The 20,527-nt window shown below is 53.6% G+C and overlaps 1 protein-coding gene across 3 annotated transcripts in view; it reads left to right on the forward strand.

Annotated features, from left to right (window-relative positions):
- The window catches only part of LOC119957973 (TNF receptor-associated factor 3-like), a 46,453-nt gene extending 26,452 nt beyond the window's left edge, over window positions 1–20,001 (forward strand). The window contains exons 6-11 of one of the 3 annotated variants that reach the window (XM_038786216.1): window positions 1,487–1,564; window positions 5,354–5,428; window positions 7,354–7,446; window positions 10,315–10,455; window positions 14,021–14,210; window positions 19,160–20,001. In XM_038786216.1, coding sequence (XP_038642144.1) covers window positions 1,487–1,564; window positions 5,354–5,428; window positions 7,354–7,446; window positions 10,315–10,455; window positions 14,021–14,210; window positions 19,160–19,737 — 1,155 coding nt within the window. In that variant the 3' untranslated portion in view covers window positions 19,738–20,001. Of the gene's footprint in view, window positions 1–1,486; window positions 1,565–5,353; window positions 5,486–7,353; window positions 7,447–10,314; window positions 10,456–14,020; window positions 14,211–19,159 lie in introns of all 3 variants that reach the window. The other 2 variants (XM_038786215.1, XM_038786217.1) reach the window with 2 other exon arrangements.
- Window positions 20,002–20,527: the final 526 nt, after the last annotated feature.

Raw genomic sequence — 20,527 nt, forward strand, 5'->3', positions numbered from 1 at the left:
GGGCAATTTATCCTGAGTTAATCCACCTCACCGGCACACCTTTGGGCTGTGGGAGGAAACCGGAGCACCCGGAGGAAACGCACGCAGAGGCGGGGAAAATTTATGGGATGTGGCCGTCGCCAACATTTATTGCCCATCCCTAAATGCCTCCTCTGGAGAAGGTGGTGGGTGGGACGCCTTTTTGAACCCGCTGCGGTCCCTGTGGTGTAGGTACACCCACTGTGCTGTTAGGGAGGGAGTTCCAGGATGTTGCCCCAGCGACAGTGAACGGACGGCCGATGTATTTCCAAATCAGGGTGGTGAATGGCTCGGAGGGGAGCCTCCAGGTGGTGGAGATCCCATGCGCCTGTTGTAGTCACGTCGACCGTCAAAGTCCATCGCCGGATTGTCATTAAAAACCCTTTCGGGAAGGAAATCTGCCGTCCTTACCTGGTCTGACCTACACGAGACTCCAGACCCCACACAGCGAATACGGTTAACTCTTAACTGCCCCTCTGGAAGGGCCGGGCAAGAAGCCACTCGGTTGTATTCGGATCACCGTCACCTTCTCAAGGGCAATTGCGGATGGGCAAATAATGCTGGGCCTTCTCAGTGTGACCTATGCCCAATGAAAGGGTAAAAAAAAAGGACGCGGGAGTTTGAGAGGGCTGGTTAACTCGATGGGGTTCTGAATAACACCATCATGGGTTCGATTCCCATTCCGGCTGAGGTCGAATTGGGACCCGTCTCCATCCCCTGATCCTGAGAGAGGAAAGCACAGGGGCATTGAAGAAACTGACTTCAGATAAAGGAATTGGCTTTGAGCGTGTGTAACGCGCATAAGTAGTGTTAGGATCCTGGACCAGGCCCCAGCCATAAAGAGTACCTCACCCCCCGGGAGTGATGACTCAGACCAACAGATGCCTTTTATGTTAAGGCACACTTTAGTTTAAACATAGTTAAGCACATCAGCATCACAGGAAATGGCCGGAATTCTCCGTAGGCCGATAGGCCGAAATCGGGGAACGCAATTGGGCGGAGAATCCGGTTTTGTTTCCGAAGAAACGTAGCCCAACCGGTTCCTCCGTCTCCCCGGGGCGGTTCTGTTACTTGCTGATGTAGACGGCTTCAGAGACTCCACCGGGTGAGATGAGGCACTTGAGTGGCCGTCTAAAGGGGGCCTCAACAGGCCTCCAGGGCAGCTAGGCCGCCCGATACCTCCACCACCTCGGGCGGCCAAACCCTCCACCCAGAGACTCCAGGGATTGAAGGTCAACCTCTTCGGGATATAGCTGCATACCACCCTGGAGAAAAATAACCGGGATATTGGTTGACTTTTGTGTTGATTCTCTTCGAACCAGATGTAAAAATGTTGAAAGGGGGGGGGGGGGGGAGGAGAAGAGCCTCAATCACCGAGAGTAAAAGGGCATCCTATTGGGTAATGAGTCTCTGTGCTATCCGATTGCCGTAGGAAGGTCTAACGGGTGTATTCAATTATTTCCTGCAGACGCATGAGACCAGCGAGTGTCCATATTCCCTGAGAGCAAGCCCAAAGAACTGCGGGGCCCACGTGCACAGGCCTGAGGTAAGGGACCCTATGCGTCTCCGGCAATTCTGGCAGGGAGGTGGGTTAAACTGTTGCCTCAGGAAAGTAAAAAGAAGAAGGCGTGGAGAGGAACAGGTAGGTGACAACACGGGATGTTCATCAGATTGTGAGGTTTGAACACCTTTGCAACAAGGGGTATGGTTTTACTGATCTTCCAAACCTGAGAAGGGGCTATTTTCATCAATAATAACTCCGACGCACCCGTTTGACAAAAACACTGTTTTTTGGATTTTAAGTTTAAAGAAGGTAGAATTGTCATTAATTCCCCCCCCCTCACTGACGCACACAACTGTTTCTTCATCGCCTTATATGGACAGGTTGAGGCCTGTTCCCTAGAATCCATTGAATCCCGACTAGGGGCTGTTTAGCACAGGGCTAAATAGCTGGCTTTGCAAGCGGGCCAGCAGCACGGTTCGATTCCCGTACCAGCCTCCCCGAACAAGGGCCGGAATGTGGCGACTAGGGGCTTTTCACAGTAACTTCATTGAAGCCTACTCGTGGCAATAAGCGATTTTCATTTCATTTCAGAAGGAGGCCATTCGGCCCATTGGGTCTGCAGCGGCCCTCTGAAAGGGCACCCCACCCAGGCCCACTCCCCTGCCCTATCTCCGTAATCTCAGCTAACCTTTTGGACACTAAGGGGCAATCTGGCGCGGCCAATCCACCTAACCTGCACATCTTTGGACTGTGGGAGGAAACCGGAGCACCCGGAGGAAACCCACGCAGACACGGGAAGAACGTGCAGACTCCACACAGACTCCACACAGGCAGTCGCCCGAGGCCGGAATCGAACCCGGGTCCCTAGCGCTGTGAGGCAGCAGTACTAAACAGTTCTGCCACTCAATCAGATTGTATCTGTATCTTAAGTCCACATTAGTTCCAAATTATCCCACAAAAATCTAATAATCTGAGATTCTCTAATTTATTCATTTACGGGATGTGGGGGTCGCTGGCCGGGCCCAGCATCTATTGCCCCTCCCCAATGGCCCCTTGAGAAGGTGGTGGGTGAGCCGCCTTCTTCACCCGCAGCAGTCCCTGTGGCGTAGGTACACCCACTGTGCTGTTAGGGAGGGAGTTCCAGGATTTTGACCCAGCGACAGTGAAGGAACGGCCGATATATTTCCCAGTCAGGGTGGTGAGTGATTTGGAGGAGAGCGTGCAGTTGACCCACCCTCGCAATCTCAACAGCCTTTCTGGCGAAGAGTTTCCATGACCCTGTCGTGAAGAAGAATTTTCCACCTTCGCCCCTGAATGTTGCTGTAGGTGTTACATAATAACGCATTGTTGGAACCAACAATTCTACAGATATGTGCTTGTAGGATTAGAATAGCGGTTTTAATATACTCACAACAGAGCCAGCCGGTTAGCCATTGAACTTTCAGTGAACTGGCCGGCTGACCATGTGGCACTGATCTTTATACAGCAGCTCCAGGGGGAGGAGTCCTGGGCGGAACCAAGGGAGAAGTCCCGTACAATTGGCTGCTGCGTTTCCGCCATGCCAAGGTGGACCTCACCTCAGGAGAACTGTTTTCCTCCTTCTTTCCCGGGATGCGGGAGTCGCTGGGATGGGCCCAGTGTCTGTTGCCCCGTCCCTAATCGCCCCTCGAGAAGGTTGTGTGGGCGAGCCGCCTTCTTGAACCCGCTGCTGCCCCCCCCCCCCCCCCCCCCACGGTGTAGGTGAACCCGCCGTGCTGTTAGGGAGGGAGTGTCAGGATTTTGACCCAGCCGGAACGGCCGATATATTTCCAAGTCGGGATGGTGACGTGACTCGGAGGGGATGCTCCAGGTGGTGGGGTTCCCAGGTATCTGCTGCCCTTCTCGATGGCAGAGGTCATGGGTTTGCTGGCAAATGCTGAGAGGTACCGTGCGGGGACAGTCTGAGGTGGGGAAGGGCGCTATAAAAATGCAAGCTCGTCCTCTCGCGCGTTGTTGCCTTATTTTAATCGTTGGACCGCTTTTGGTTCACAGCACAGGGACGGAGCAGAAAACTGCAAATCGGTGGAAACTCTGACAGCCCTCTTTACATTTTTCAGTTTCAATTTTAACTTGGTGCACGTCGCAAGCCTATCGCAGTTGACATTTCTGACGGGATTTCCCCCTCACCCTCAGGCTTCAGCTGAACTGAAGAGTGTTGTTCGGGGCCTGAAGGAGTGAAGTCGTTCTCTCGTGACTATTATCCTCCTCACGATGCCGGGGTCTGTGTGTGGGGGGGGGGGGGGGGGGGGGGGGGTCCTCTCTTCCCAAATGTCGGAACAGGAGGAGACCATTCAGCCCTTCTGGACTGTTCAAGTTACATCCTTACTGATCCGTACCTTACCTTTATTCAATTGCTATTCCAATAACCCTTACTCGGCAAAAAATCCATCAACCTGCTCGATCAGATTCCAGTTGACAGCACCCCCATCCCCCTCCTTCTTTACCCCCCCCCCCCCCCCCCCCCCCCCCCCCCCCCCGCCAACCAAAGGGCAGCACGGTGGCACGACGGTTAGCACTACTGCCTCACAGCGCCAGAGATCTGGGTTCGATTCCCGGCTTGGGTCACTGTGTGTGAGGAGTCTGCACGCTCTCCCCATGTCTGCGTGGGTTTCCTCCGGGTGCTCCGGTTTCCTCCCACAGTCGAAAGACGTGCAGGTTGGGTGGATTGGCCGCGATAAATTGCTCTTTAGAGTCCAAAAAAGGTTAGGAGGGGTTATTGCCCCTTGCTGTCCAAAGGTCAGGTGGGGTTACGGGGATGGGGAGAGGGCTTGGGCTTGGGCCTAGGTAGGGTGCTTTTCCGGAGGGCCGTTGCAGACTCGATGGGCTGAATGGCCTCCTTCTGCACTGTCGGAATTCTATGATTTCAGAGGCCCACAGCTTTTCGAAGTGGGGGAGGGAGGGGGGGTCGGATTTCTGCTACCCCTTATGTGAGGCAGGGCTGCCTTATTTCTGCCCTGAAGTCAAACCTTCCTTGGGCAGTCGGTTAGGGCTGTGTTGGCAGCCTTCTCGCCCCCTGGTTCTGGGTTCAAGCCTCCACTCCAGGCCTTAAGCACAGAAATCCAGGCTTTCGATTCAGTACTGTACTGAGGGAGTGCTGCACAGGTACCATCTCTGAGACGAGACGTTAAACCGAGGTCTCCATCTGCCTACTCGGGCGGAAGTAAGTGATCCCATGGCCACTATTTCGAAGTGGCATTCTCCCCCAAAGGTGTCCTGGCCAAACGGTTCCTCCTCAATCAACATCACAAAAAACGGATTATCCTTCAGTCATCACAATGGTGTTAGTGGGATCTTGCCATGCGTAAATTGGCTTGTGCGTTTCTTACATTACCGCGCATCAAACAGTCCCTCATTGGCTGTGAAATGCTCTGGGACAGACAGTGATTGTGAAAAACGCTATTGAAATGCAAACCTTTCAAAAACAAGTTTATACTCCCCTTGGTTCTTGACTCAACCCGTGAGGTCCCCAAGATAATCACTTGACGGGACAGAACTTGAATATTGTTGAGAAAAGTGACCTGTTGTCAAAGTTTTCTGTCTCGCACTCATCAGGTCAAATGCAGGAATGCCAAATTTCAAACAATCGCCATGATTTGTACCGCAGGAGAAACCCACCTTTTCTGTTGCCGTTCGTTTGAAATTTGGTATTCTTGCATTTGGCCTGATGCAAAACTTCGGCAACATCTCCCTCTTCTCAACAACGCGCCCTCAGCCAAGGTGGTGGGTGCCTCAGCCAGTTTCTCGACGTTGGGCCAAGTTGCGACGAACTAATTATTGTCCTTCCATTTTCAGATCAAAGGTCAGATGTCAGAGAGTCCCAAGGCGGAGGGATGTTGCAAGTTCAGCAGCTACGGGTGCACGTTCAAGGTGGGTGACCTCCCCGGGGTCACGGCCATGTCAACAAGTGAGGCGGGAGTGGCAAAGGTGCGTGAAAATCACGGCCAAAGTACCCGGCGGGAGAATCTAAAACTAAGGGCCATAAATACAAGGGAGCCATTAATAAATTCAGTCAGAAAATAAGGCGGCGAACCTTTACTAGTCCGAAGACATGCAGATAAGGTGGGGTTACGGAGATGGCGTGGGTGAGTGGGCCTGGGTGGAGTTCTTTTTTAGAGGATCGGTGCTGACTCAATGGGCCCAATGGCCTCCTTCTGCCCCGTAGGGGTTCTGTGGATACCCTGGGAGCGTGTTGAACCCGCCAGCGCAGGAAGTGGTTGGGGAAAATTGGGATTGCTTCGTCTGGAAAGATTGGACATGTTGAGCTGGCAAAATGGAAGATGTTGGGATTAGGAAGAGCTGGGATAAAGGGCCCAGGCAAATTGTTTCCCTGGGCATGACAGGCTTTTCAAAGTAAACCGGGGAGAGAGGAGGCATTAACCTAGAGTGTAATAGAAGGTGGCCATTCGGCCCCTCGAGTCTGCACCGGCCCTTAGAAAGAGCACTCTACTGAAGCCCACACCTCCACCCCCTCCCCGTAACCCAGTAACCCCACCTAACCTTTTGGACACTAATGGGAAATTTTTAAACTTGGCCAATCCACCTAACCCGCACATCTTTGGACTGTGGGAGGAAACCGGAGCACCCGGAGGAAACCCACGCAGACACGGGGAGAACGTGCAGACTCCACACAGATAGTGACCCAAGCCGAGAATCGAACCCGGGTCCCTGGAGCCGTGAGACCTAGTCGTTGACAGCGCAGGTTCGAGGGGCCGAATGGTCCGAAGCCGGCTCCAATCTCTTGGCCGGAATTCTCAGGCCGTTGGGATGCTCTGTCCCCACCGGCAGTGTGCCCCCCCCCCCAGGCGGGGGCCTGTGGGACTTCCCGGGGACGTGGGGAGGGTTCCTGGGAAATCCCATTGACAAGTGGCGGGAAGAGAGATTCCCATCGCCCAGCGAACGGTGCGGCGCTGAGATACACGCGGCTGGGGGGGATAGGGGAACCATGCCCCTTATCTTCGTAAACAATGGGCTGAATTTTCCAATTCTGAGGCTATGTCTTCACGCCGGCGTGGGAACGGTCAGCGCAAGGCGCTCCCCGATCCTCCGTGTAGCTGCGGGAGGCTCCACATCTCTGCATAATAAATTGATGCACTATCAATTATGACGAGACGAGAGTAGAGAGTAATCGAGGCTTTATTACGCAGAGATGTGGAGCCTCCCGCAGCTGCTGCTGAAATGGCTGCTGTACGGAGAGCACACACATTTATACTCCGCCTACTGGGCGGAGCCAGCAGGCAGGGATCTACCCCCGTACCTGTAGTACAGGAGCCTTACCGTAATACACCTCATATGCGGTATATACAATACAACAGTGGTGACTACCACAGAATCCCGTCCCAATATACTTCAATTTGGGGGCCTCACGGTAGCATGGTAGTTAGCATCAATGCTTCACAGCTCCAGGGTCCCAGGTTCGATTCCCGGCTGGGTCGCTGTCTGTGTGGAGTCTGCACGTCCTCCATGTGTGTGCGTGGGTTTCCTCCGGGTGCTCCGGTTTCCTCCCACAGTCCAAAGATGTGCGGATTAGGTGGATTGGCCATGCTAAATTGCCCGTAGTGTAAGGTTAATGGGGGGATTGTTGGGTTACGGGTATACGGGTTACGTGGGTTTAAGTAGGGTGATCATTGTTCGGCACAACATCGAGGGCCGAAGGGCCTGTTCTGTGCTGTACTGTTCTATGTTCTATGTTCTAAATCGCAACCCCGAATCCTACGCCATCCCGCTTTATACCGTGGATTGAGTGCGGCTCCCCGATCAGTGACATTAAAATGTGGACCTCTTTATACAAACAGGGACTGATTCAACGAACAAAGGAACATGAAAGCCACTCGGTCGAACAGCACTTGTTGCTGGTGTTGTTAAAAAACAAGGCACTGGAGGAAAAGGTAACGGAGCTGGACTGTGAGTTCTGGGCCAAAGAGGTTTAGAGAGGGAGCGAACAATTGCGAGAGCTAGAGAGAGGGGTTAGAGGAGGGAGAGAGAGAAAGTGAGGGATCGAGGGAGGCGGAGAGAGGGGTAGAATCATAGAATTTACAGTGCAGAAAGAGGCCATTCGGCCCATCGAGTCTGCACCGGCCCTTTGAAAGAGCACCCCACTCTAGCCCACGCCTCCACCCTATCCCTATAATCCAGTAACCGCACTTAACACTAAGGGGCAATTTAGCACGGCCAATCCACCTAACCCGCACATCTTTGAACTGTGGGAGGAAACCGGAGCACCCGGAGGAAACCCACGCAGACACGGGGAGAATGGAGGATTCGTGGAAAGAGAGGAATCGAGAGAGATAGAGAGAGACGGGGGAGAGAAAAAGAGGAGGAAGAGAGTAAAAGTGAGGGAGTGAGGGAGAGAGAGGGGGTAGAGCGAGGAGGAAAGGGAGAAAGCGAGGAATCGAGAGAGATAGAGAGGGGGTAGAGGGAGAGGAGGGGGAGAGAGAGATTGAGGGAAATAGAGAGAGAGGAAAGGGAGTAACAGAGGGATCAAAGGAGATGGGGGGATAGAGAGAGAGAGGAGGGAGAGAGAGAAACTGAGGGACAGAGGGAGAGAGGGGAAAAGGGAGAAAGAGAAGAGGATAGAGGGAGATAGATGGGATGGAGAGACAAAGGGTGGATAGAGCGATTGCGGGAGATAGAGGGGGGTAGAGAGAGGGAGTAGAGAGAGGGGAAAGCGAGAGGGGGGTAGAAAGAGAAAGGGGTAGAGAGGGGGTAAAAAGAGGGAATAGAGAGGGGGTAGAGGGAGGGGGGTCGAGAGAGGGGGTAAAGAGAGGGGATAAATAGAGGGGGTAAAGAGAGAGGGGATAGAGAAAGTGGGGTAGAGAGAGGGGGTAAAGAAAGGGGATGAAGAGAGAGGTTTGAGAGAGAGTGGGGTAGAGAGAGAAGGGGGTAGAAAGAGGGGTTAAAGAGAGAGGAGATAGTGAGAGAGGGGGTAGAGAGAGGGGGTAAAGAGAGGCGGTTAAGAAAGAGGGGTTAGAGAAAGAAGGGGAAAAGAGAGAGAGAGAGCCCCTACACCACCCATGCACCCTGACCTCTCCTGGGTGCCCAGGGAGGATGAATGGGATTTTCTCTGAGTCCATTCTTGTCAATCCATGGGTTGGAGGGGGGGGGGGGGGGGGGGGGGGGGGGGAGTGGGTGGGGGGGGGGAGTGGGAGCGGGCTTGCATCGGCATCTGAATGTGACACAGGGAACAGTGTGCGGCTGTGTCAGCGAGATGCATATCAGAGGGGACTCCATCTCGTCCGTGACCAGTATGGCCTCTTTCTCGTCTGCAGAGAATTTGAGATATTTGTGTGCTGAATGAATGAGGAGTGCGAGGAGAGAGGCAGTGGCGTAGTGGTATTGTTGCTGGGCTAGTAATCTGGGGACCTGGGTTCAAATCCCGCCATTGACCAATGGTGAAATGAGTGTAATTGAAATCTGGAATTAAAGGTCTAATAATGACCTTGTCGGCTGTTGTAAAAACCCATCTGGTTCATTAATGTTCTTGAGCGAAGGAAATCTGCCATCCTTACCTGGCCTACATGTGACTCCAGACCTACATTTAACTCTTAAATACCTTCAGCGTTGGCCCACCCAGCGACGCCTACATCCCACGAATGAATACAAGAAAAGTAACAGGCCATTCGGCCCATGTTGGTCCCACTTGAGCCTCCTTCTATCATCCCTCAACCGACTCCGTCATTGTAACCCCTCTGTTCCCTTCTCCCTGCTATTGCTGGCCGAGCTTAACCTTCGGTCGATCACAATATGCGAGTCTCCAGAACTCTCTTCCTGAATACTTTTAAAGTCAAGGCAGGTAGATTCTTCATTAACGAGGGAGGAGGGGGGGGGGGGTGAAAGGTTATAATAATCTTTATTAGTGTCACAAGTAGGCTTACATTAATACTTCAATGAAGTTACTGTAAAAAGCCCCTAGTCGCCACATTCCGGCTCCTGTTAGGGTACACGGAGGGAGAATTCAGAATGTCCAATTCACCCAACAAGCACGTCTTTCGGGACTTGTGGGAGGAAACCGGAGCACCCGGAGGAAACCCACGCAGACACGGGGAGAACGTGCAGACTCCGCACAGACAGTGACCCAAGCCGGGAATCGAACCCGGGACCCCGGCGCTGTGAGTCATCGAATCATCATAGAATCATCGAATTTACAGTGCAGAAGGAGGCCATTCGGCCCATCGAAGCAACAGTGCTAACCATTGTGCTGCCGTGCCACTCTTCTCTCTGGGTGAAGAGATGTCCTCTGAATTCCCGGTTGGACATTTTGCGAACCGTCTTATAGTGACGGCCTCTGGTCTATGCTCTTCCCACACAAGAGGAAACTATTCTCTCTGCGTTTCCCCTATAAAATCCTTTATTGGTCACCCTTTTTTCCGAAGAGAAAGGTCATGCAGCTGGTCGATCGTTTCCTGATAAATGTACCCACACATTGCTGGTAGCGTCCTTGTCAATCCTCTCAGCAACCTCTCCAGGGGCAGCTACATCCTTTTTATAATATGGTGACCAGAATTGTGCACTGTACCCTAAGTGTGGTCTAACCCCAGGTTCGACATGTGTTTAACAACTACTGGTCTAATTTGTGCAAAATCTCTGATTGGCTCAGTTTGGTTTGAACCTTAACTCAAGGTTCAACCCCGTTCTGGGGAAGAGTGAGGAATCGCTCAATGCAACAATGAAGAGATTTGCCGTAAACCTTGTAAAGACCTCTCCAGATCCTCTGCCGATTGGAACCCTCGGATAAAGTGTTGTGTGTTATTCCCCAGGTGGCAGAACTGGAGAGCGAGGTAACGGAAAAAAGGAAGGACCTACAACAACTGGCCAATCAAATTCCAAAGATGGAGAAGGAAATGTTGTCAACCGGCCAATCAGTAACCAGAAGTGAGATAAAATTGAACCAATCACAGGTCAGTATTATTTCAAAAGAGGTTCAAGCATCCTATCACGGATCAATGACATACGCACAGTCACACACAAGCACTCGCTCACACACACACACTCGCTCACACACACACAAACACACTCGCACACACACACACACACACTTGCTCACGCACACACACACTCGCTCACACACACACACTCGCTCACACACACACACTCGCTCACACACACACTCGCTCACACACACACACTCGCTCACACACACACACTCGCTCACACACACACACTCGCTCACACACACACTCGCCCGCACACACACACGCTCACACACACACTCGCTCACACACACACTCGCTCACACGCACACTCGCTCACACACACAAACACACTCGCACACACACACACACTCGCTCACACACACACACACTCGCTCACACACACACTCGCTCACACACACACACTCGCTCATACACACACGCTCGCTCACACACGCTCGCTCACACACACTCGCGCACACACACACTCGCTCACACACACATACACTCGCTCACACACAAACACTCGCTCACACACACATGCTCGCTCACACGCACACATGCTCGCTCACACACACACTCGCTCGCACACACACACACGCTCGCTCAAACACACACACTCGCTCACACACACACACACTCGCTCACACACACACACACTCGCTCACACACACACACTCGCTCACACACACATGCTCGCTCACACACACACATGCTCGCTCACACACACACTCGCTCGCACACACACACACGCTCGCTCAAACACACACACTCGCTCACACACACACACACACACACTCGCTCACACACACACACTCGCTCACACACACACACACTCGCTCACACACACACACTCGCTCACACACACATGCTCGCTCACACACACACATGCTCGCTCACACACACACATGCTCGCTCACACACACACTCGTTCGCACACACACACACGCTCGCTCAAACACACACACTCGCTCACACACACACTCGCTCACACACACACACTCGCTCACACACACACACTCGCTCGCACACACACACACGCTCGCTCAAACACACACACTCGCTCACACACACACACACTCGCTCACACACACACACACTCGCTCACACACACACACTCGCTCACACACACATGCTCGCTCACACACACACATGCTCGCTCACACACACACTCGCTCGCACACACACACACGCTCGCTCAAACACACACACTCGCTCACACACACACACACACTCGCTCACACACACACACTCGCTCACACACACATGCTCGCTCACACACACACATGCTCGCTCACACACACACATGCTCGCTCACACACACACTCGTTCGCACACACACACACGCTCGCTCAAACACACACACTCGCTCACACACACACTCGCTCACACACACACACTCGCTCACACACACACACTCGCTCACACACACATGCTCGCTCACATATACACATGCTCGCTCACACACACACTCGCTCGCACACACACACACGCTCGCTCAAACACACACACTCGCTCACACACACACACTCGCTCACACACACACACACACGCTCGCTCACACACACACACACTCGCTCGCACACACACACACACTCACTCACACGCACACACTCGTTCACACACACACTCGCTCACACACACTGGCTCACACACACACACTGGCTCACACACACACACTCGCTCACACGCACACTCGCTCACACACACACTCGCTCACACACACACTCGCTCACTCACACACACTCACTCACTCACTCACTCACTCACTCACTCACTCACACACACTCACTCATATAAACACACACACAGTACACACACCCATGGGGTGTCCAGGCCCTGTTCTCCCTGATCGATATTAATGGTCGAGTCCCTGGCGTACAGAGCACAATTTCAAAATTTGCAGGCAACAACGAAACCTGGAAGCATTGTGAACTGTGGCAAGGATAATATTGAAACGTCTAAAGGACATAGATGTTGAAATAGGCAGACAAAAGTGAAATTTAATGCAGAGGAATGGGACGTGATTCATTTTGGTCAGAAGAATACGGAGAGACAATAATAATAACCTTTATTAGTGTCACAAGTAGGCTGGCATTAACACTGCAATGAAGTTACTGTGAGAAGCCCCTAGTCGCCACATTCCGGCCCCTGTTCGGGTACACGGAGGGAGAATTCAGAATGTCCAATTCACCCAACAAGCACGTCTTTCGGGACTTGTGGGAGGAAACCGGAGCACCCGGAGGAAACCCACGCAGACACGGGAAGAACGTGCAGACTCCGCACAGACAGTGACCCAAGCCGGGAATTGAACCTGGGACCCTGGCGCTGTGAAGCAACAGTGCTAACCACTGTGCTACCGTACCGCCCATGTTGACGAGTACATCCTAAAGGGGTACGTGCAGGACCAGAGAGACTGGGGGTAAATGTACACAAATCATTGAAGGTGGGAGAAGAGTTTGAGAGGGTGGTTAATAACGTATATTGTATCTTCGGCTTTACTAATCGGGGCATTGAGTACAAAACCGACAGAGGGAGACGGTGGCTTACTGCTATTGTCACTGGATTAGTAACTCAGAGACACGCGGTTCAGGTTCCAATCCCAACATGGTAGATGACGAATTCAATCAAAATCTGGAATTAAAACTCTAACGATGACCATGAAACCATTGTCGATTGTCGTAAATAACCCATCTGGTTCACTAATGTCCCCTTTCGGGAAGGAAATCTGCCATCCTTACCCGGCCTGGCCTACACGTGACTCCAGACCCCACCAGTGCTTGACTCTGAACTGCCCCCCCCTCTGAAATGGCAGCCAGGTAATGGTTAACCAACGCCAGCCTTGCCATCGATGCCGATTCTAGGGTTCCCGAGTTGAGGAACTTCAGTGATTGGGGAAGAGAAGGTTGAGAAGAGATTTGATAGAGATGTTCAGGATCACGAGGGGGGAGGGTGGGGGGGGACTGTTCCCTGTTCCCTGTTCCCATTGGTGGAAGGATTTAGAACAAGAGGGAACAAATTTTAAAAAAATTAAGAGTACCCAATTTATTTTTTCCAATTAAGGGGCAATTTAGCGTGGCCAATCCCACCTACCCTGCACATCTTTGGGTTGTGGGGGGGGCGAAACCCACGCAGACACGGGGAGAATGTGCAAACTCCACACGGACAGTGACCCGGGGCCGGGATCGAACCTGGGACCTCGGCGCCATGAGGCAGTAGTGCTAACCACTGCGCCACCCTGCTGCCCCTGGAGGGAACAGATTTACGGTATTTGACAAATGAAGGAATGGGGGGGGGGGGGGAGTTGCTTTTTAAACGCAGCGAGTGGTTAGGATCTGGAATGAACTGTCTGAGAGCGCGGTGGAGGACGTTTCACCTGGCACCTGGTGAATTCCTCTTGCATCGATCCAGCAGGGTTTTTGACGGGCTGAATTACCTCCTTCTGAATTGTCCTTTGAGTCTCTCAATGGCCCGGAATCCTCCGCCCATGGGGATTCTCTTTCCCCGCTCGCGGCACAACTAAACCGTGGCTCGGCCTATTTTACCGTTGCAGAAAACGCTGACGGTTCACACCGACAAGCTGCAGCAGGTTGAACGCGAGCTGCTGGAGCGAGGCAAGCTGGAGGAAGACCTGAAACAGGACATCCTGGCCGTGCGGTGCAGCATGGGAAACCTGTCCAGCCGGGTCTCCGTTCTGGAAAACGGCCCATCCCCTTGCCTGTACAGGGGGGCCAGCAGCACAGGTGAGTGCAGCAGAGCACAAAGATGTGTGGGACATTCGTAGACAGTTTCGGTTACCGGCGATCTGTAACCCGATTATGTTGCATTCAATCCACTTTCTAAAGTGGGGCCCATTCCAGTTGGCTTGAGCTAGCCCGCAACGTGGACACAATCCGGAAAGGAATCACAGTTATACAGGGCCTTGGTGAGACCACATCTGGAGTACCGCGGACCGTACTGTTCTCATTAGTTCAGGAAAGGACTAAATGCCTTAGGAGCAGTTGGGCAGAATGGTGGGCGCAGTGGGTTAGCCCTGCTGCCTCACGGCGCCGAGGACCCGGGCCCGGGTCACCGTCCGTGGGAGGAAACCGGAGCACCCGGAGGAAACCCACGCAGACACGGGGAGGACGTGCAGACTCCACACAGACAGTGACCCAGCGGGGAATCAAACCCGGGACCCTGGCGCTGTGAAGCCACAGTGCTAGCCACTTGTGCTGCCCAAATATATAATTATAATTACAAAGAGGTTCAACAGGGAAGGTCTTTCCAATGAGGAATTCAGGACAAACTTATTCACTCGAGAGTGGTGAGAACATGTAACTCACCGGGGCAGCGCAGTGGGTTAGCCCTGCTGCCTCACGACGCCGAGGTCCCGGGTTCGATCCCGGCTCTGGGTCACTGTCCGTGTGGAGTTTGCACATTCTCCCCGTGTCTGCGTGGGTTTCACCCCCACAATCCAAAGATGTGCAGGGTAGGTGGATTGGCCAGGATAAATTGCCTCTTAATTGGAAAAAAATGAATTGGGTTCTCTAAATTTAGACATTTACGGCGTTCAAAAAGGCATCTTGACAAATCCATGGATAGGATGGGTAAGGAGGGATACGGCACGAGGGAGTGCTGAGGGCTTTGGCCAAGGGTGGTATCATGGTCGGCACAGGCTTGGAGGGCCGAAGGGCCTGTTCCTGTCCAGTATTGTTCTCTGTTCCTTATTCAGTTCAGAGAAGGTTTAGAACATAGAACAGTACAGCACAGAACAGGCCCTTCGGCCCTCAATGTTGTGCCGAGCAATGATCACCCTACTTAAACCCACGTAACCCGTATACCCGTAACCCAACAATCCCCCCATTAACCTTACACTACGGGCAATTTAGCATGGCCAATCCACCTAACCTGCACATCTTTGGACTGTGGGAGGAAACCGGAGCACCCGGAGGAAACCCACGCACACACGGGGAGGACGTGCAGACTCCACACAGACAGTGACCCAGCCGGGAATCGAACCTGGGACCCTGGAGCTGTGAAGCATTGATGCTAACCACCATGCTACCGTGAGGCCCAAACCGTTTGCCGGACTAATACCAGGAATGGGCGGGTTGTCCCATGAGGAAAGGTCGGAGATGTTAGGCTTGTGTCTGCTGGAGTTGAGAGTAGCAAGAGGCGACTAGATTGAAACCATTAAAACCCTGAGGGGCGGATGTGGGGCGGATGTTTCCTCTGGTGGAAGAATCTAGAACTCGGGGGTCACTGTTTAAAAATAAGGGGGCCGCCCATTTAAAACGGAGATGAGGAGAATTATGTTCACGCAGAGGATGGAGAGCTTCTGGAACTCTCTTCCTCAAAGGGCAGTGGGAGCGGAGTCTTCGAATATTAATAAGGCAGAGCTGGATAGATTCTTGATTAGCCAAAGGGGGGAGGGTGAAAGGTTATCGGGGGTGGGGCAGGAATGTGGGGTTGAGGTCACATTCAGATCAGCCACGGTCGTATTGAATGGGAAAGCAGGCTTGAGGGGCCGAATGGCCTCCTCCTGTCCTTGTTCGCCTGTGCGTGAGCTGCTCGTTACCGTGCAACAGGTAGAATTGCAGCCGTACATTCAAGTGGGCTTTCAGCAGAGTGGTTTAGTCAGTGCAGAAGGAGGCCATTCGGCCCATCGAGTCTGCACCAGCCCTTAGAAAGAGCACCCTACCCAAGCCCACACCTCCACCCTATCCCCGTAACCCAGTAACCCCACCCAACCATTTTGGACACCAAGGGGCAATTTATCACGGCCAGTCCACCTAACCCGCACATCCATGGACCGTGGGAGGAAACCGGAGCACCCGGAGGAAACCCACGCAGACACGGGGAGGATGTGCAGACTCCGTACAGACAGTGACCCAGCGGGGAATCGAACCTGGGACCCTGGCGCCGTGAAGCAACTGTGCCAACCACTGTGCTACTGTGCTGCCCAGGAAGAAATGTTTCCCCTCAGTAGAGGGATCATAACCGGGGGGGATAGATTTAAGGTGAGGGGTGGGAGATTTTGAGGGGATTTGAGGGAAAACCTTTTCCCCCAGACGATGATGGGAATCTGGAACTCGCTGCCCGAAAGGGCGGTGGAGGCGGGAACCCTCACAACATTTAAGAAGCGTTTCCGATGAGCACTCGGAACGTCCCAGCGACACAAGGCTGCGGATCAAGTGATGGAAAATGGGATTGGAATGGATAGGTTCTTGATGGTTGGTGCAGACATGCTGGGCCGAAGGGTCCCGTTCAGTGCTGTAAAACATGATTAATGCACAGCAAGCTCCCACAACCAGCAAGGAGGTTTAGGGAGGTCTAGTGGCCTACTCCTCTTCACATGGTACCATGGGATGTTTTACCCCCACCTAGACGCGCCCATGGTTTAACGTTAGCCAAACGACTGTTCCTCCGACAGTGCAGCACTCCCTCAGTACTGACCCTCTGACAGTGCGGCCTCCCTCAGTACTGACCCTCTGACAGTGCAGCACTCCCTCAGTACTGACCCTCTGACAGTGCGGCCTCCCTCAGTACTGACCCTCTGACAGTGCGGCACTCCCTCAGTACTGACCCTCTGACAGTGCAGCACTCCCTCAGTACTGACCCTCTGACAGTGCGGCCTCCCTCAGTACTGACCCTCTGACAGTGCGGCACTCCCTCAGTACTGACCCTCTGACAGTGCAGCACTCCCTCAGTACTGACCCTCTGACAGTGCAGCACTCCCTCAGTACTGACCCTCTGACAGTGCAGCACCTTCTCAGTACTGACCCTCTGACAGTGCGGCCTCCCTCAGTACTGACCCTCTGACAGTGCAGCACCCCCTCAGTACTGACCCTCTGACAGTGCGGCACTCCCTCAGTACTGACCCTCTGACAGGGCGGCACTCCCTCAGTACTGACCCTCTGACAGTGCGGCTCTCCCTCAGTACTGACCCTCTGACAGTGCGGCACTCCCTCAGTACTGACCCTCTGACAGTGCAGCACTCCCTCAGTACTGACCCTCTGACAGTGCAGAGCTCCCTCAGTACTGACCCTCTAACAGTGCAGCACTCCCTCAGTACTGACCCTCTGACAGTGCAGCTCTCCCTCAGTACTGACCCTCTGACAGTGCAGCACTCCCTCAGTACTGACCCTCTGACAGTGCGGCACTCCCTCAGTACTGACCCTCTGACAGTGTGGCACTCCCTCAGTACTGACCCTCTGACAGTGCGGCACTCCCTCAGTACTGACCCTCTGACAGTGCGGCACTCCCTCAGCACTGACCCTCTGACAGTGCGGGGCTCCCTCAGTACTGACCCTCTGACAGTGCGGCGCTCCCTCAGTACTGACCCTCTGACAGTGCGGCGCTCCCTCAGTACTGACCCTCTGACAGTGCGGCACTCCCTCAGTACTGACCCTCTGACAGTGCGGCGCTCCCTCAGTACTGACCCTCTGACAGTGCAGCACTCCCTCAGTACTGACCCTCTGACAGTGCAGCACTCCCTCAGTACTGACCCTCTGACAGTGCGGCACTCCCTCAGTACTGACCCTCTGACAGTGCAGCACTCCCTCAGTACTGACCCTCTGACAGTGCAGCACTCCCTCAGTACTGACCCTCTGACAGTGCGGCACTCCCTCAGTACTGACCCTCTGACAGTGCGGCCATCCCTCAGTACTGACCCTCTGACAGTGCAGCACTCCCTCAGTACTGACCCTCTGACAGTGCAGCACTCCCTCAGTACTGACCCTCTGACAGTGCGGCACTCCCCCAGTACCGACCCTCTGATAGTGCAGCACTCCCTCAGTACTGACCCTCTGACAGTGCGGCACTCCCTCAGTACTGACCCTCTGACAGTGCGGCACTCCCTCAGTACTGACCCTCTGACACTGCAGCACTCCCTCAGTACTGACCCTCTGACAGTGCGGCACTCCCTCAGTACTGACCCTCTGACAGTGCGGCACTCCCTCAGTACTGACCCTCTGACAGTGCAGCACTCCCCCAGTACCGACCCTCTGATAGTGCAGCACTCCCTCAGTACTGACCCTCTGACAGTGCGGCGCTCCCTCAGCACTGACCCTCTGACAGTGCGGCACTCCCTCAGTACTGACCCTCTGACAGTGCAGCACTCCCTCAGTACTGACCCTCTGACAGTGCGGCACTCCCTCAGTACTGACCCTCTGACAGTGCAGCACTCCCTCAGTACTGACCCTCTGACAGTGCAGCACTCCCTCAGTACTGACCCTCTGACAGTGCGGCACTCCCTCAGTACTGACCCTCTGACAGTGCAGCACTCCCTCAGTACTGACCCTCTGACAGTGCGGCACTCCCTCAGTACTGACCCTCTGACAGTGCAGCACTCCCTCAGTACTGACCCTCTGACAGTGCGGCACTCCCTCAGTACTGACCCTCTGACAGTGCGGCACTCCCTCAGTACTGACCCTCTGACAGTGCAGCACTCCCTCAGTACTGACCCTCTGACAGTGCGGCACTCCCTCAGTACTGACTCTCTGACAGTGCGGCACTCCCTCAGTACTGCAGTCCCACATTTGACTCAAGTTGCCCAGGAGTGGGATTTGAACCTTTGACCGAGTGCCAACCACTGAGCCACAGGTTGACGCCTGGAAGGAGTGGCAAAAAGCGGAAGGAGTTGACGCTCTAAGAATAGATTTTTTTTTTTTGAGTGCTGGTAATAAAACATCCCTGGTTTGCATTTCAGCGTCGGCCGAGCATCAAGTCATCCAGCACGACCGCATGCTGAGTGTCCACGAGGTGAGGCTGGCCGAGATCGATCTGCGATTCCAGCTGCTGGAGACAGCCAGCTACAACGGCAAACTGGTGTGGAAAATCCGCGACTACACCCGGAGGAAACAGGAGGCGGTGTCGGGCAAGACCCTCTCGCTGTACAGCCAGCCTTTCTACACCAGCTCGTTCGGGTACAAGATGTGCGCCCGGGTGTACCTCAACGGGGATGGCATGGGCAAGAGCACGCACCTGTCGCTGTTCTTCGTGGTGATGCACGGCGAGTACGACCCGCTGCTACCCTGGCCCTTCAGGCAGAAGGTGACGCTGGCCTTACTGGACCAGGGGCCGTCCAAGAAGCACGTGACGGACCTGTTCAAACCGGACCCCGACAGCACCAGCTTCAGGAAGCCGCACACGGACATGAACATCGCGTCGGGCTGCCCGCTGTTCGTCCCTCAGCCGGTGCTGGAGAACGAGATGCACCATTACATAAAGGACGACACGATTTTCATCAAGGTAACGGTGGACGTTTCGGACTCTTTGGAACTCTGAAAGCCTTCGCCCCGGCCTGCGACCAGTTGTGCAATAGTCCGACGATCGATCAGAGTGAAAGGCTTTGGGACCAAGCTCGGCACAGTCTGTGTGACGTGCGAAAGAAGACTTTCACTTCTTCAAAGATCTGGACAGTAAATTATGGAACTGTAAAAATTCCTTTTTGTAAATAGTGTCAAATCGACTTAAACCATTTCATATTATAATATATATACACACGCACATATATATATATAAATATATACACAGCAGTGTTATTAGCAATTGATCATTGCTGTACTCTTTTTCAATGACCCTTTTCCAGAGCTCAGGGTTCAGACGACTGGAAGCGTGGCCGGCAGTGGTGGAGCGATGGAAATGGGGGCGGGGCGGGAGGGGGGAGGCGTCAGGATTAGCGGAAAGTCAAGATCTCGGAGGGTTCCGGAGTCTGGTCACAGAACTAAGGGGGTGTGAAGAAGCTATGGAGGGATATGGACGTCTGCTTGACGTAAGTGTCACTTGGGAACAAAGGGCTGAGGATATGGAAATTGGTAGGGCGGTAAATAGTGAGGAGGATAGTAGGAGCTACCGACAAACTGGTCAGGTGGGCAGAGCAGTGGGAAGTGGAATTCAACCCGCAGTAGCGTGAGGTAATGCACCTTGGGAAGGGCAAACAAGGCAAAGGATTGCACTATGAATCTAGGAGCAGGAATGGGCCATTCGATCTGGGAGAAAGAACGGAGGGCACTGTTGCTAAGTTTGCAGAGGATACAAAGATCTGTAGAGGGACCGGTAGTATTGAGGAAGCAGG

This window comes from Scyliorhinus canicula, chromosome 27 (genome assembly GCF_902713615.1).
Source record: "Scyliorhinus canicula chromosome 27, sScyCan1.1, whole genome shotgun sequence".
In the NCBI taxonomy this organism is placed as follows: domain Eukaryota; kingdom Metazoa; phylum Chordata; class Chondrichthyes; order Carcharhiniformes; family Scyliorhinidae; genus Scyliorhinus; species Scyliorhinus canicula.